The sequence below is a fragment of the Sardina pilchardus genome, chromosome 17 (assembly GCF_963854185.1).
Source record: "Sardina pilchardus chromosome 17, fSarPil1.1, whole genome shotgun sequence".
In the NCBI taxonomy this organism is placed as follows: domain Eukaryota; kingdom Metazoa; phylum Chordata; class Actinopteri; order Clupeiformes; family Clupeidae; genus Sardina; species Sardina pilchardus.
Window position 1 is genome coordinate 9,784,289 of NC_085010.1, and position 13,663 is coordinate 9,797,951.

Here is a 13,663-nt window from a genome sequence, read left to right on the forward strand (position 1 = left end):
ACTTAAGTTTGTTTCCTCTGTCAAACAGAAGATCCGTCGAAGACGTGAACATTTCCAAGTTAACAGAACAGGAAAAAAAAACCAAAAATCCCATATTTTTATCTAGGTCCTACACACTTTCAACCACACAACAGCATGGCTGCTTATCAAAAAAAAAACCCAACTGACATCAAAACTCAAACTCGATGAGGGAAGTGGGGAAACTTACCCAGAACAGAAAGTTGAAGCCAAACATCAGATACTTGATGCATTTCATTCCCCCGTAGACACCCATGTTGGCTGAAATCTAACTTTGTTTCTTGTGTTTCTTTCCACAGGTAGAACTGCTTGTTTGCTCTGAAGGCAGTAATTCCGAGTGTGGGCGGCTAGCTCAAACCAAACCTGTCTTTGTAGCCTTCTACCAGAACAGGGGGTGGGACTGTGAGGCCACACCCTGTAATAGAGAGAGAGCTCTGTCTCACCTGTTCTATGTTCCACTCAACCAGCAAACCACACGAGACCAGACCAGACGAGACGAGACGAGACAAGAGGAGAAGATGGGGGGAGGGGCTCGTTTTGACCCAACACACACACACACACACACACACACACACACACACACACACACACACAGAGTCAGCACTCAAAAAGAGGGTGTGGACTGACTGAGTGAATGGAAACTGACTCTCACTGTTTACTCTTTTACTCATAGCTTAGCCGGGCATGATCACGCTGGGAAACACCAAATGAATACAAACAGGAAAAAAAACAAAAACAAACAAAGAAATGATACAGCGTTCCACAGGAATATATTTAGCACACAGTTGTCTGGATTTAACCGATAAACTCTTTTACTTGTGGCCTAACTGGGCATGATCACACTGGGAAACACCTAATGAATAGAAATGGGGGGGAAACACAGGAATATATTTAGCACATAGTTGTCTGGGTTTAACCACGCAGTGATAAACTCTTTTACTCATGGCCTTACCAGGCATGATCACACTGAGAAACGCCAAAGTCCTATAGGCCTCTGAAGTTCAGATCAGGATACACAGTATTTAGGTATAGGCTAACAATGGCAGTTTAACAAACTATTTCCCTTTCAGATATATACACAGGAAGGAAGATATGGTAAACACTTAAGGTCAAAACTAGGTCAAAAGGCACAGCGTGGAAGAAAGGCGTCATGGTGAGAGAATTTAGAGAAGTAGAATCTCTCCACGTCCTTGGGTCTGTCTCTCTCTCTCTCTCTCTCTCTCCCTGAGACACCGGTCTTAAGAGTGGCTGCCAAATCGAACAGCCCCATTGGCCGGCGGGGGTTCAGGGTCTTTTGTTTGCGTGAAAAGGTAACTCAAACCTCCACCTCCCTAAGGACGCTGGGAAAGCAACAACACTGGCATTGTCCCCCGTCCAGGCCATCAGTGGCTTTTTCAGCCTCTTTTTCGCTCTTTTTGTGAGCTGTTTCCCCTCCCTTGCTCTCCTTCTCTCACTCCATCTCTGTGTCTTTCTGTGGTCTTGGATGTCAACTAACTCTCTCTCTCTCTCTCTCTCTCTCTCTCTCTCTCTGTCTGTCTCTCTCACACACACGGTCTCTCTCTCTGTCGTAGAAACAGACACACACTTTCTCCCCCTCTCTTTCTCTCCTTGTTTCATTTTGTTTGTCTGTCTTTGTCTTGGTTGTCAGCTCTTTCCATCTCTCTGTCTCTTGCTCTCTGTCTCTCTCTCTCTCTCTCTCTCTCTCCCTCTGCCCCACCTCCTCGTTTCTGTTTATTTCTCTCAGTCTTTGTTGTCAGTTCTTTCCATCTCTCTCTCTCTCTCTCTCTCTCTCTCTCTCTCTCTCTCTCTCTCTCTCTCTCTCTCTCTCTCTCTCTCTCTCTCTCTCTCTCTCTCTCTCTCCTCTTCCCTCCCCTCTCTCCTTACTCAGATACTGTATCTCCGTATCTGTTGTGAATTCACAGCAGGAGGAACTCTCCCAGAAGAGAGCTGGGAGATGTGGATGACTGAGAGTAACTGAGGCCAGTCTGTTCCTATAGGCCCTGGACCCGGCCCCGTCACAAGGCCGGTGTGAGCTGCACTCCATAAATGGTGCTGCCCTGTTTCAACACTTCACACTGACTCCCGAAAGAGTGTGTTTACAAGACAGGGTGTAAACACATGTATGTGTGTGTGTGTGGGGGGGGGGGGGGGGGTAATAACTCGCTTTAAACCTGTCTGCTGACATCGAGACGAATCTGCAACTGACAGTACGCGGATCAAAGCCGAATTCAAGCCAGAATGGGCCACATCTGAGCCAGATGAGGGACAGATCTGTAGCTCAACCAAACCCATTTGTTCACACAGCACTATCTACAACACCCCTCTGTTATCAAAAAAAAACAAACAAGGTAGCAGGCAGCCTGATAACAAAGAAGAATAGCGCAAAAGCATTGCTCCAGGCAACGACCACAATCCAGGATGTAGGCTATAGGTACCCCTCAACCTTCCTGTTTCCTGCTCTTTCCCTCTTAAACGTATCTTTCTGTACATTTAAAAAAAAAAAAACAATAAAAAACACAAAGCTCAGAGTTGGGTGGTGTAGGTAGACGGACAGGCCCCTGCGTAATTCCCTATTACCCCTTCTAACAGCCTCTGCAGGTTAATTTAATTAGCCACTAGCCACTGCCCAGCAAACAGACGGAAGCAGGCAGGCAGCACCAGGGGAAAATTAAAGGTCTTCAGGAGTCAGTCAAGGGTGCACAAAAACCTTAACCCACCAATACCTTGTCTGATATACTTTGGATCCAAACAAACAAGGAATGAGTTTAACAACATGCTTTTGTTGTGCTTAACACTAGAAGCGCCGCGCCGTTCTGACCCACTTATACCTAGAAGCGCCACGCCCCGGTCATTTGACCGCTTTGACGACCTACTAGAAGCGCCGTGCTGTTGTGAACTACTTAAAGCGCGGCGAGGCGGTCAAATGACCGCTGAGTCCTTAGACTGGGAGGCTTTTACTTACACATAATGATCGCAAGATGGCGCTTCGTGCACGAATGAAATCGTTTGGTCATAAATTCAGTTTGCACTAAGCCATGTCATTCGTGTCAGACCGTGTTGTTGATAATCTGTGGTTGTTTGTTTCATTATGACATACAGCACGTTTCAGTTATCTGTTAATGTAGGCTATTTGTGTTGATTTGTGTTGTTAAAAACTTTGGAAGAGTTCTTGAACAAACCTTAAGCAAACTTGACTTTCAACTAAAATGCTCTAAAAGTGAATGTGGCTAGTTCTAATTCACTCCCCAAATTCACTTCTATTCATTTAATAGGTAGCCTATGTTCGCGCTGCCGAAAATGATCGGACCTGGTCACCTGGAACAAAGAGCCTAATAGTCTGGTTTCAATTACACAGTAGCCAGGATTTCATGCCGCATTTTACAGGCTACCGTGGCTACTTTCTAAAACAACTTTCATTCATTTAGGGAGAAGATCTAGGGTCTAGCTACATCGGAGGGAGGGAGATAGAGAGAGCTATGCTGAGCAGGCATAGGCGTGAGAAGTAGCATAATTTAAAATAATGAGTGAATGATATTCTCTGTTTTGCGAATGTGTAGGCTATGTTTGCGATGTCTGCTGAAAAAAAGCTAGGCCTATTGTTTCTACAATTTAAGCTAACTTCTATGTGAATTCGAGATTCAGCATTGAGACACACATTTTCTCCTAGTTAACAAGCAAAGTCGTAGCTCACTGGTTAGAGCTTCGGCTTGATCACCCAAGGGTTGCTGGTTCGATCCCCAACCTATTCCTGATGGAAGTTCTTTTGAACAAGGCATCAATAAAGTAGGCTATATTTATATTCTTTTCGATTCACATAACTACACGCACGCTGGCGAATTCGAACATTCTGAAACGCGCATATGCGATGAAACATGATTGCGCATTCTTCCACGGGTTGCCTAAACAGCCAGCTTACAGCCTAGTCTATGCAGGGGACAGATAGATGGGGTGGGGGTGGGGAGGCAGTTCCTCAGTGCCTCGGTGATATCTGTAGCCTAAGTATCCTAGACGAGTGTATGGGGGAGGGGGATGATCGGTTTCAAATAGGCTGCAATGGATAGTGTGTTGTATAGACCCCGAAGCCATTTGCTTTGAGAACGGCTGGCTAATGAAGTTGTTGGCTGGCTAGCTGGCTCAGCCAAAACCTTAATGCAGCCGCCACAGTTTTCATGACTGATAATGGCTTTAGTTGCCACTTCATGTCTACAGATGTGTATATTGTATTAGATATCAACACACAATGTTATTATATTGTTTTGGACAACGTTCTGCACGTTTCACTTCAATGTAGACTGCATGCGTTCATTGCGTTGTGAACAGCGCAGCAATCTCTGGAAAGGAAACGGTGGAAGTCGCATCAGTAGGCTAGCTAATAGCCTATCACGTTCAATGCTGTAAATCCATCTGTTCCAGAATATTTGGTTCATATCATCAATCTTTGGTTTTGGTGTTTGTGCAACCGGGCCCTGACGATTTAACAAAAGTCTGAGTAGCCCTACGTAGGAATTAGGAAAGTAGCCTATGTAAGGTGAGATCAAAATCAGGCTACTTTGTTTGCTGCTTTTCCCCATGTCATTTTCATTGGTCGTCAACTCACTGGGAGTCCTGTGTGTCGTAGCAACGAGCACAATACTGATGTGGTGTGTCCAGTGGGAAAATCTCATGTAGGCCTAGTTTCTAGGCTATCGTTTATTTTTTCGCGTGTCACTATGATATAATTATTTTTAGATGCAAAAAGTCTAACTGGCTTTGTCAAAGTTTGTCAGTTGGCGGCAGAAAATGATTGGCTGGCGAAATTATTTTTCGTTAATGGTAGGCCTAAACATATTGCGATTCATCCGTTTATTTCAGATAGGTTGTTATTAAAAACCATTAACAAAAAATAATTGTTCATCGACGTTGAAAAACGGTCAGTAAATTCTATCGATATAAGATTTTGCATTTCGCTCCTGCCGAGATGTGAACACGGGTCTCCGGCGTTGCAGACAGGAGTGTTAACGCTGCGCCAATTGACATTATACAACAAGCGTGTTAGGATAGGTCCTTGACTTGACGTAACTCAGTCAGTCCAGCAAATATGTAAGAAAATGCTTATACATTAGTCTGAGCTTTAAAAGATAGCCTACAAATAGAAGATAAGATGTACAACTATGAATGTACGTAGGCATACGCGCCCTACGTACATAAATAGGCTACGACGAAAATTACACATGTAGGCCTGTCGCAACGTTTTCAAAACAAACTCGCATTTTACCACTGTAAATCGCCTCCATAGACTATGCCATGTAAATGAAAAATATTAAAATAAAGCACATATATAATACATGTTGCACATATATAAACGATATGTTTTATGGTAAAATATTATTCTCATGCCCGACTGACAGGAAATCCTTGCGACATCTGCTGTGAGAAAAGAGAATAGCAGCCTGAACAAAAATGGCCGAACGCGAGACAACATAGTGTTGTCACATAAGTGAGCGCAAAATAGCTCTAAACTAGCTTGTACCGGTGTGCTTTTGATCATGTAAAAATTCTGGGTGACAAAACACGCGTATTTAGGAAAAGTCGTGAACGTAGGGTCCTGGAATTTAATCGAGTGAAAAGATTTTTTTTTTTTTGTAATCGCTGCGGTCAAATGACCGCAGCCCGGCAGTTCTAGGTATATCTAGGTCAAACCCCCACGGCGCTTCTAGGAATACGCGTCAGCGGTCAAATGACCGGCGCTTGGCGCTTCTAGTGTTAACCATAAAATGGAAAAGTGTACGGTGACTGTGTGAGTGTGGGAAATACACAAGATAATGGTAGGCTATACGTCACACTCACACAAGAGGATGATGATGCATGGAGTTTGTGGTGCGGTTTGTGAAATAGCCTACTTTTGGTTTAGACTTTGGACGGATTAAGAAGTCCGATTTTGTGTATTGGCTTTTGGTCTTGGTCACATGTGGTCCATGTGAAATCAATACAACTTTGTGCATCGCCGAAGATATCCTACTCAGAATCAAATCAGATGTTCAGGGCACCGCGGCAGGGGGAGAGAAAGGGGAGTGTGTAGCCTATGTGTGTGTGTGTGTGTGTGTGTGTGTGTGTGTGTGTGTGTGTGTGTATGTGAGAGGGAGAGATGCTGAGAATAGACGGAAAGCGTTCTGACATTCAAGTAAACTGGCACATAACCGAGACGTTACAGTAGATGTACATCTCACTACATGTACGCAACAGGCTCCATGCATGCTCCAGCTGGTGTAATAGTCTGGCCATATGCCATGCTATCACGCAGCCAGCGGGAAAACGGCCGATAATCTTAATTTGCCGGGAGATTAACTAACTCTGTTTCTAGAGATTAGAAGGAATTTTGCAGTGGGTCCAGCGTCTGCCCTCGAATTAGCCTCTCCATCTGCAGAAGTCCGCCTGATAAATGCAACAAGTATCGCTGGTAAAAGAAAGAAAGTCTAACCTACAGAAAAATCGTTGTGTAATCCTTTAAACTAAAAGCGTTATGCATACAGCAATTAGGCCCTACAAGCAATTGATACTGAAGCCAGATGAGCAACAAAAACAACTATGACAGGCGATTTAATGACCGAATGAACTAAATTGCTTTGGAACTATGCCAAAGCAAGCGAACGACTGATAAATCAATTGTTTGTCTTGTTTTACGGCATAACATTAAAACATAGACTAGCCTACTCGACATATTCAGTCCAGGTGTGGGGCATAAAGGTTTTTAAAAACTCACCCAGAAAAAGAAATTAAAGGAGAATAGAAGATACTTTATGCAGAGCTCAGCGCCCGAGAGTGCACCCATGATGTCTTCCAACGATGCTCAAATAAATAAACCAAATCTTAGGCAGTCCAGGGAGTTTCAAAAAATAGCCTCTGCTGTTGACACTCCGTTCGCCGCGGGTCAGCGTAGGAGAGTGGAGAGTGGCTTGGCGACTGAGATGAGATGGACAACGCTGCTTGTCGTCTGCGAAGAGCTTTTTATACGAGCGTTGCGCACTCCCACCTTTAGGAACCAAATCGCTCTGAGTCATTACTTTCTTTTTTTCTCTCTTCTTGTTTTGCGCTCTTGTAGTTCCCCTTTGTGTGCTCTAAAACTGTAAATGATCTTCTTTGTTTTGACTATTGATAACGTGCAATGCCCAATTCTCCAATAGCCTCCTCAAGCCTGTTTTCCTTGTCCCTGGCACATACTACGCATGCATTCCAGCCGTGCACACTGCAGTTATTAAGCCTCGGTCATGCCTCTAGACTTTTCTACTCATGTCTGGCGTCAGTTCTTTCAAAGACCAGTCATACGGGCCTCTGGACGTGTGCCAGAACAGGAGCGGGGATGGGAGGGGGGGGGGGGGGGGGGGGGGGGGGTGTTACTCGGCGGAGGGGTACCCGCACAGAAGCCCCTTTGACTGGTGCGGGGATGAGACGTCTCGCTAATCCTCACAGTTCCAGCGTGGTAGGCCTACTTCTCGTTGTAGCCTATACTGGCAGACTGTGACTCAGGCCACCGTAACCGTAACCTCCCTGCGACGTCTGTGTCTGACCGTCTGGGGCTGACCATGTATGGATTTCACAATGCTGAACACGGCGGTCAATGTTTTTTTTTTTATATCCCTCCTGTTGTGTTCATTTCATGTTAATCAGTTTTGTGTTCCCGGTCAAAAATGACCGACCCCAGTATAGTTGATTGTAAATCCATAATTATACATATGTATTCACCTAATGTTGCTATGTATCTTTTAATTAGCTCAAGTCCTTGTGAACGTTACATGTTTTAAAGTTCTATTTGCTATTTCTGACCTGTAGGCCTCATTGACCTGAGCTCATACAAGTCGTTTTTTAGTACAAATAGCATAATATATGCATTATTTTGGCTCTAATCAACATTAAAATAAATATATTGTGCTATTTATCATGGAATACTTCATGTTCAAATTTAAAAAGAACCTTTGTTTTGAAACCATTTCAAATTTCTAACAGCGGCACAAAATCACATCTTTTGTGTTCCCGGTCAAAAATGACCGACCCTATTTTAGTTGATTGTAAATCCATAATAAGACATATATTTATCTTATGTTGTTATGGATCTTTTAACTAGCTTAAGTTCTTGTGAACATTACATGTTTTAAAGTTCTATTTGCTATTTATGGCCTGTAGGCCTCATTGACCTGAACTCATACAAGTCGTTTTTGAATAAAATTAGCATAACATATGCATTATTTTGGCTCTAATAAACATTCAGATAAAAATATTGGGCTATTATATCACAGAGTGCATTATGTCCAAGTTTTAAAATAATATTTGTTTTGAAACCATTTCAATTTTTTCACAGTTGCACAAAATCATGCCTTTTCTGTTCCCGGTCAAAACTGACCGGTATGATTTTATTTGTAAAGAATGACCATTAATAGTCAATAACCTGCCTTTTCTGAGCCACAACTGACAACAATCTCTTGAGTAGTTCTTTAATAAGCTGGCACAGGTCTCCTGAGGTATTTTGACCCATTCTTTCATTGCGAATTGTTCCAGCTGCATAATTTCCGAACATGGACATTCACTTTGAGCACCCGACACAGATTCTCAATTGGATTGAGGTTTGGGCTCTGTGTGGGCCACTCCAGGACCTGGGTTCTGGTATCCTTGAGCAAGTGTTGGACCAATTTTCATGTATGCTTTGGATAATTATCTTGTTGGAAGACCCTGCAACGACCTACAGCTAGTCTAAGAGCCAATTTCTGCATATTATACTTCAAAATTTTAATTTTCTTTTTTCATGATACCATGCACCTGAGCAAGGTTCCCTGTGCCTGAGGCTGCGAAACAGCCCCACAGCATGATGCTCCCACCACCATGTTGAACTGTGGGGTTCAATTTAGGGTTGAAAGCATCTCCCTTTCTTCGCCAAACATAAACAACATCCATGTGCCCAAACAGTTCCAGATTAGTCTCATAAGACCAAAGCACAGACTTCCAGAACTCATTTTATTATCTCTCAAATGCTCATGTGCAAATCTCAGTCTGATAGAGAGATAGATAGATAGATAGAGATAGATAGATAGATAGATAGATACTTTATAGATCCCCAAGGGGAAATTCAAAGTTGTGATGTGCCACTCTTTGAGTAAAGGGGTTCTTCTGAGACGATGGCACTGAAGCCCACCATGATGAAAGTCCCTCCCAACTTTGTTACTTGAAATATCAACTCCAGAAGAGGCCAGGTCAGCAACAATCATCTTGGCAGATGTCCGGCCTTCTTGCTGACATCTCTGACTATTTTCCTCTCCAGAGTTCTTGAAATGTTGTGCTTACAACCACGCCCAGGTTTGCTTTGTAGAATTTGTCTCCTTGTACTTGACAATGATGCAACGTACAGCAGTTCTAGACACTGTGAAATGCTTGCAAATGGCACTATAACCTTCCCCCTTATGATCTTCCACTATCTTCTTTCTGAGCTCAAGACTGATTTCCTTTGTCTTTGACATGGTCAGTAAGATTAGTCCCTCGATAATGTGTACAAGTGCCTTGTGCCTTGAGTCCTTTTATGCTGATTGAATGCTCAGGTATTGTTATGAAGCCAATTAACTGTACAGGAGTGGTTTGAAAGCTGATTGGTTAATTAGGTGTGTTTTGATAACAAACAAATCACATGGGCAGTAATATTATTGACCATCCCATCATGGGGGCTAATATTTTTTACCACTATATTTGATATAAAGTAAAGCTAAAAATGTATTTTATATTCCAAAATGTACACCAAAAGCCACTAAATATCACTTTTTGTGTGTGCCCAGCAACACATGCATGTGTGGGTGTAGGACAGAAGTCACTCAACTCAATTTTATACACTTTTTGTAGTCACACCCATTCATTTCTAATGACCGGTCATTTTTGACCGGGAACACCACAGGTGTACACAAGTTGAATAAAACACACAAAATTGCATCAAAGTTATCAAAAATTATTTTGTGTGTTCAGATGCCCTATGTGAACAAAGTAATGAAATCTCATGACAATCAGATTAAGTTAACTATATTTTTCAGAGACAAAATGTGCAAAATCGGACAGATTTGACCGTAACACAACAGGAGGGTTAAGAGGACTGGGAAATGAGCAGTTTCCTAAATGTTCACTCATGTCAACTCCTGATGATTTATGAGATATTAAGGCATGAAGTAATGCATAAATCATGAATGAATTCATGTATGAATTCATGATGATTCATGTACCCTTACCGCAAAGTGTTACCAATATTTCCTACTTGGATTGTCATTACAGACAAACTCAGAGTTGAGGAATGCTTACTGGGACTACAGTAAGTGTAATGGAGTGGCACTCAAAGTCAGAGTTTTGACTCAGGGCAAGGCAATCTACCCCAACACAGTCAGAATTGAAGTCCGACCTCCAACGTCTGAGTTGTCTCAAGGAAAACACCAAAACCTGTTGAGTCAGCAGAGTCCTTAAGGTTCATTGCAGTCTTCATGACGTCTACATGAAAAGCTCGTCACAATTACAGTAGCAAATCAAGTTTAGCCAGGATATGAACTAATGAATCCAATCAGGCAATAGACCCTTTGAAAGCCCTCATTACTAAGGAGCTGTGTGGCAACAGTCTCGTTACGAAAAGGAAACACAGTCCTAAGACTTGAGTGTTAAGGGTTGAAAGTAAAGGTCAAGGTATTCTCACGTTGATGTACAGTATTTAGCTGACTGTTGCTGTCCTAATCCGATTGTAATGTTTTTGTATAGCTAGCCTATAATATTAGCAACACTAAAGCACTTTTCCTTTGTCATACATACACTGTTTGGTTTTCCAGCAAAGAACCACACAGACAAGGTAGAGTATGTTTGCATGAGTAGGCTATGATGTGTTTTGTGACATCAAAGCAAGTCAAATTTGTAGTGTCTTATGTCTCATTTCATCGAACTACAGATACGCAACCTGGTCTGGTAAAGTCACATACTGCGGTTATAGCAGATGGAGGGCCACGAAGTGAAAGCAGAAGTGCCGTTCACCACTGAGATGATTCTGGAAACATTATTTTAAGGTATGAAAAACTCTTTGGTGTTGCTTTAAGCTATAGCCCTACTCTAAGTTGCTCGACATTTTGGGCCCTATGAAATAAAAAACGTTTGGGTCCCTCCCAAATGCTAGGTGGATCAGGGGGCCTGAAGAAAATGTGAAAAATAGCCCCTTAAATGATTTTGAATGATGAGTTTTGTGGAAACAAATTGATAAATTGAGATATAATATTTATTTAATACACTTTAGCACTATACTGTACGGCCTATTAGGCCTGAAGAAAACCTGCAAAGAATATGCATTCACCTCACTTCTATAACATAATGCACAACAACTGTTTAGATCTGCTCTAAATGTAGGGTTGAGTTTGAGTAATGTACTCATAGGTACTCATTATACACACAAAAGCATGTTCTGTGTTATGCCAAGTAACGTCATACACCTCACCAAACTACTCTTCAGGGCTCACAAACACTGTTGGAGAGTAGGTTGGTTAACACTAATAACACACTGACTCACGCTGAGTCTGTGAAGTGCACTCGCTCAGGCTATTTCTACTCGTGTGAGAGCAATCCAATCCACTTTATTTATATAGCACAATTTAAACAAACACAAGGTTTTAAAAGTGCTGTGCACCACACAAATGAGGACAGCAGTAGGATAAAAGAGATCAAACTAATTCTAAAAAGTAAAAGAAATAAAATAAAAAAGAAGTAGGATAAAATAAGAGTAGGATAAAAGTAATCAATCAGCATATAATAACAAAAGATAAGATAAAACAACAACACAAATACAATTTGTTTTTAAAAAACCTCACATCAACCATACTACCTGGTATCAAAAGCCAGTGAAAAAATATGGGTTTTAAGATTTTAAAATGAGGCAGTGAGGGGGCTTGTCTGATGTAGAGTGGCAATAGATTCCACAGTTTTGGGGCTGCAACAGCAAAAGCTTGTTCTCCTCTGAATTTTAGCCTAGTTCTAGGCACTGTCAGGAGCAGCTGGTCAGCTGACCTGAGAGAACGGCTGGGAATGTAGGGGTGTAACAGCTCGGAGAGGTATGGTGGGGCCAGGCCATTCAAGGCTTTAAAAGAAAATAACAGAATTTTTAAATGAATCCTAAAATGAACAGGCAGCCAATGGAGTGGGGCTAAAATAGGTGAAATGTGGTCATACTTTCTAGTGTTAGTTAAAAGACTACCAGCAGCATTTTGGACAAGTTGCAGACGGGCAATGGAGGACCCACTAACCCCCATATAAAGTGCATTGCAGTAATCCAGCCGGGTGGTCACAAAGGCGTATATTACTGTTTCAAAGTGCTGTCTCTGAAGGACTGATTTTTGCCAGCTGACTTCTGTCTTTTTTTTTTTCATTAAAAGTTAAAAAGTCAAGCAATGGCTTGACTCAGTAGGAGTCTGACTTTTTAAGAGGGACATCTGCATAGCAATGAAAAGAGATGCCATGTTTCCTGAGAAAGCCAAGTGGGAGTAGATAGATGGAATATAAGAGAGGGCCAAGCACAGAGCCCTGTGGCACCCCATGTGACAGGGGAGCGGTGGAGGACACAGAGTCGGCAAGGCTAACACAGAGGGTTCGCTGAGACAAGTAGGACCTGAACCAATCTAGTGCTGTGCCCACCCACTGCTCCAAACGAGCAATCGAATCAAGCAGTCAAATCTAAAAGTGCAAGGACAACACAGTGACCAGAGTCAGTAGCTAAAAAGATGTCATTAAAAATTCTTAAAAGAGCAAGAATAACATGCAGACACACACGCACGCACGCACGCAGGCACACACATAATAATAATGATAATACATAATAGTCGATTAAACATAACAATACAATATGATGAATTTGACAGGATATGTGTGATGCACCCCATAAGTCCATCTTTCTATATAGTAGTACTATAGTTTATACAATATCACCTGTCCTTGTATACTCAATGAAGTAGAGATACTTTGCATATGCACACACAGACACAAATCACACATACACAGACACTCACACATACTCTTTCTCTCTCTCTCTCTCTCTCTCTCTCTCTCTTTCTCTCTCTCTCTCTCACACGCACACACACACACGAGTCGAATCTCATTTTACTGCAAAACTGCCGTTCGCCTCACTGTGTACATTAGCTGATACAGTTATACTTTCCTTTCTTCCCCTGACCCCTTGGTATCAGCACAAAGGGAAAACCATCCAAATACCAGACTGGGTGTGAAGCAACCAAATATGGAAATTAGTTCAAAGGAATTTTAAAACTTTATGTTCATAAAGTTGTGACCAATATGGTAGGTCGGAAACGAACCTGGGTCCCCGTGGGCACTCGTGCCCATATATGGCAGGAGCGCTGTAGCCTGTTGAGCCACAGCACCCCCCGTGATGATTATTATTATTATTTGAAAAATACCCCCCCCCCCCCCCCTAAATGTCTGCACAGGATTGGTTAAAACTCGCCCCGCCATCTTGTACTTCCTTGACATCCAGATTGCCATTTTCGCTGCACCCACCATAAAATTAACAAAACACAGAGGGAGAGAGGGAGGGAGAGACAGAGAGAGAGGGGGGGGGAGAAAGAGAGAGAGAGACGGAGATTGAGAGAAAGAGAGAGGGGGGAGAGAC

General features: G+C 42.5%; 1 protein-coding gene across 2 annotated transcripts in view; it reads right to left on the reverse strand.

Annotated features, from left to right (window-relative positions):
* Window positions 1–7,072, reverse strand: part of cd9b (CD9 molecule b) — a 35,059-nt gene extending 27,987 nt beyond the window's left edge. Inside the window, exon 1 of one of the 2 annotated variants that reach the window (XM_062517853.1) lies at window positions 6,758–7,072. In XM_062517853.1, the coding sequence (XP_062373837.1) occupies window positions 6,758–6,826 (69 nt within the window). In that variant the 5' untranslated portion in view covers window positions 6,827–7,072. Of the gene's footprint in view, window positions 1–208; window positions 467–6,757 lie in introns of those variants that run through there. The other variant, XM_062517854.1, reaches the window with a different exon arrangement.
* Window positions 7,073–13,663: the final 6,591 nt, after the last annotated feature.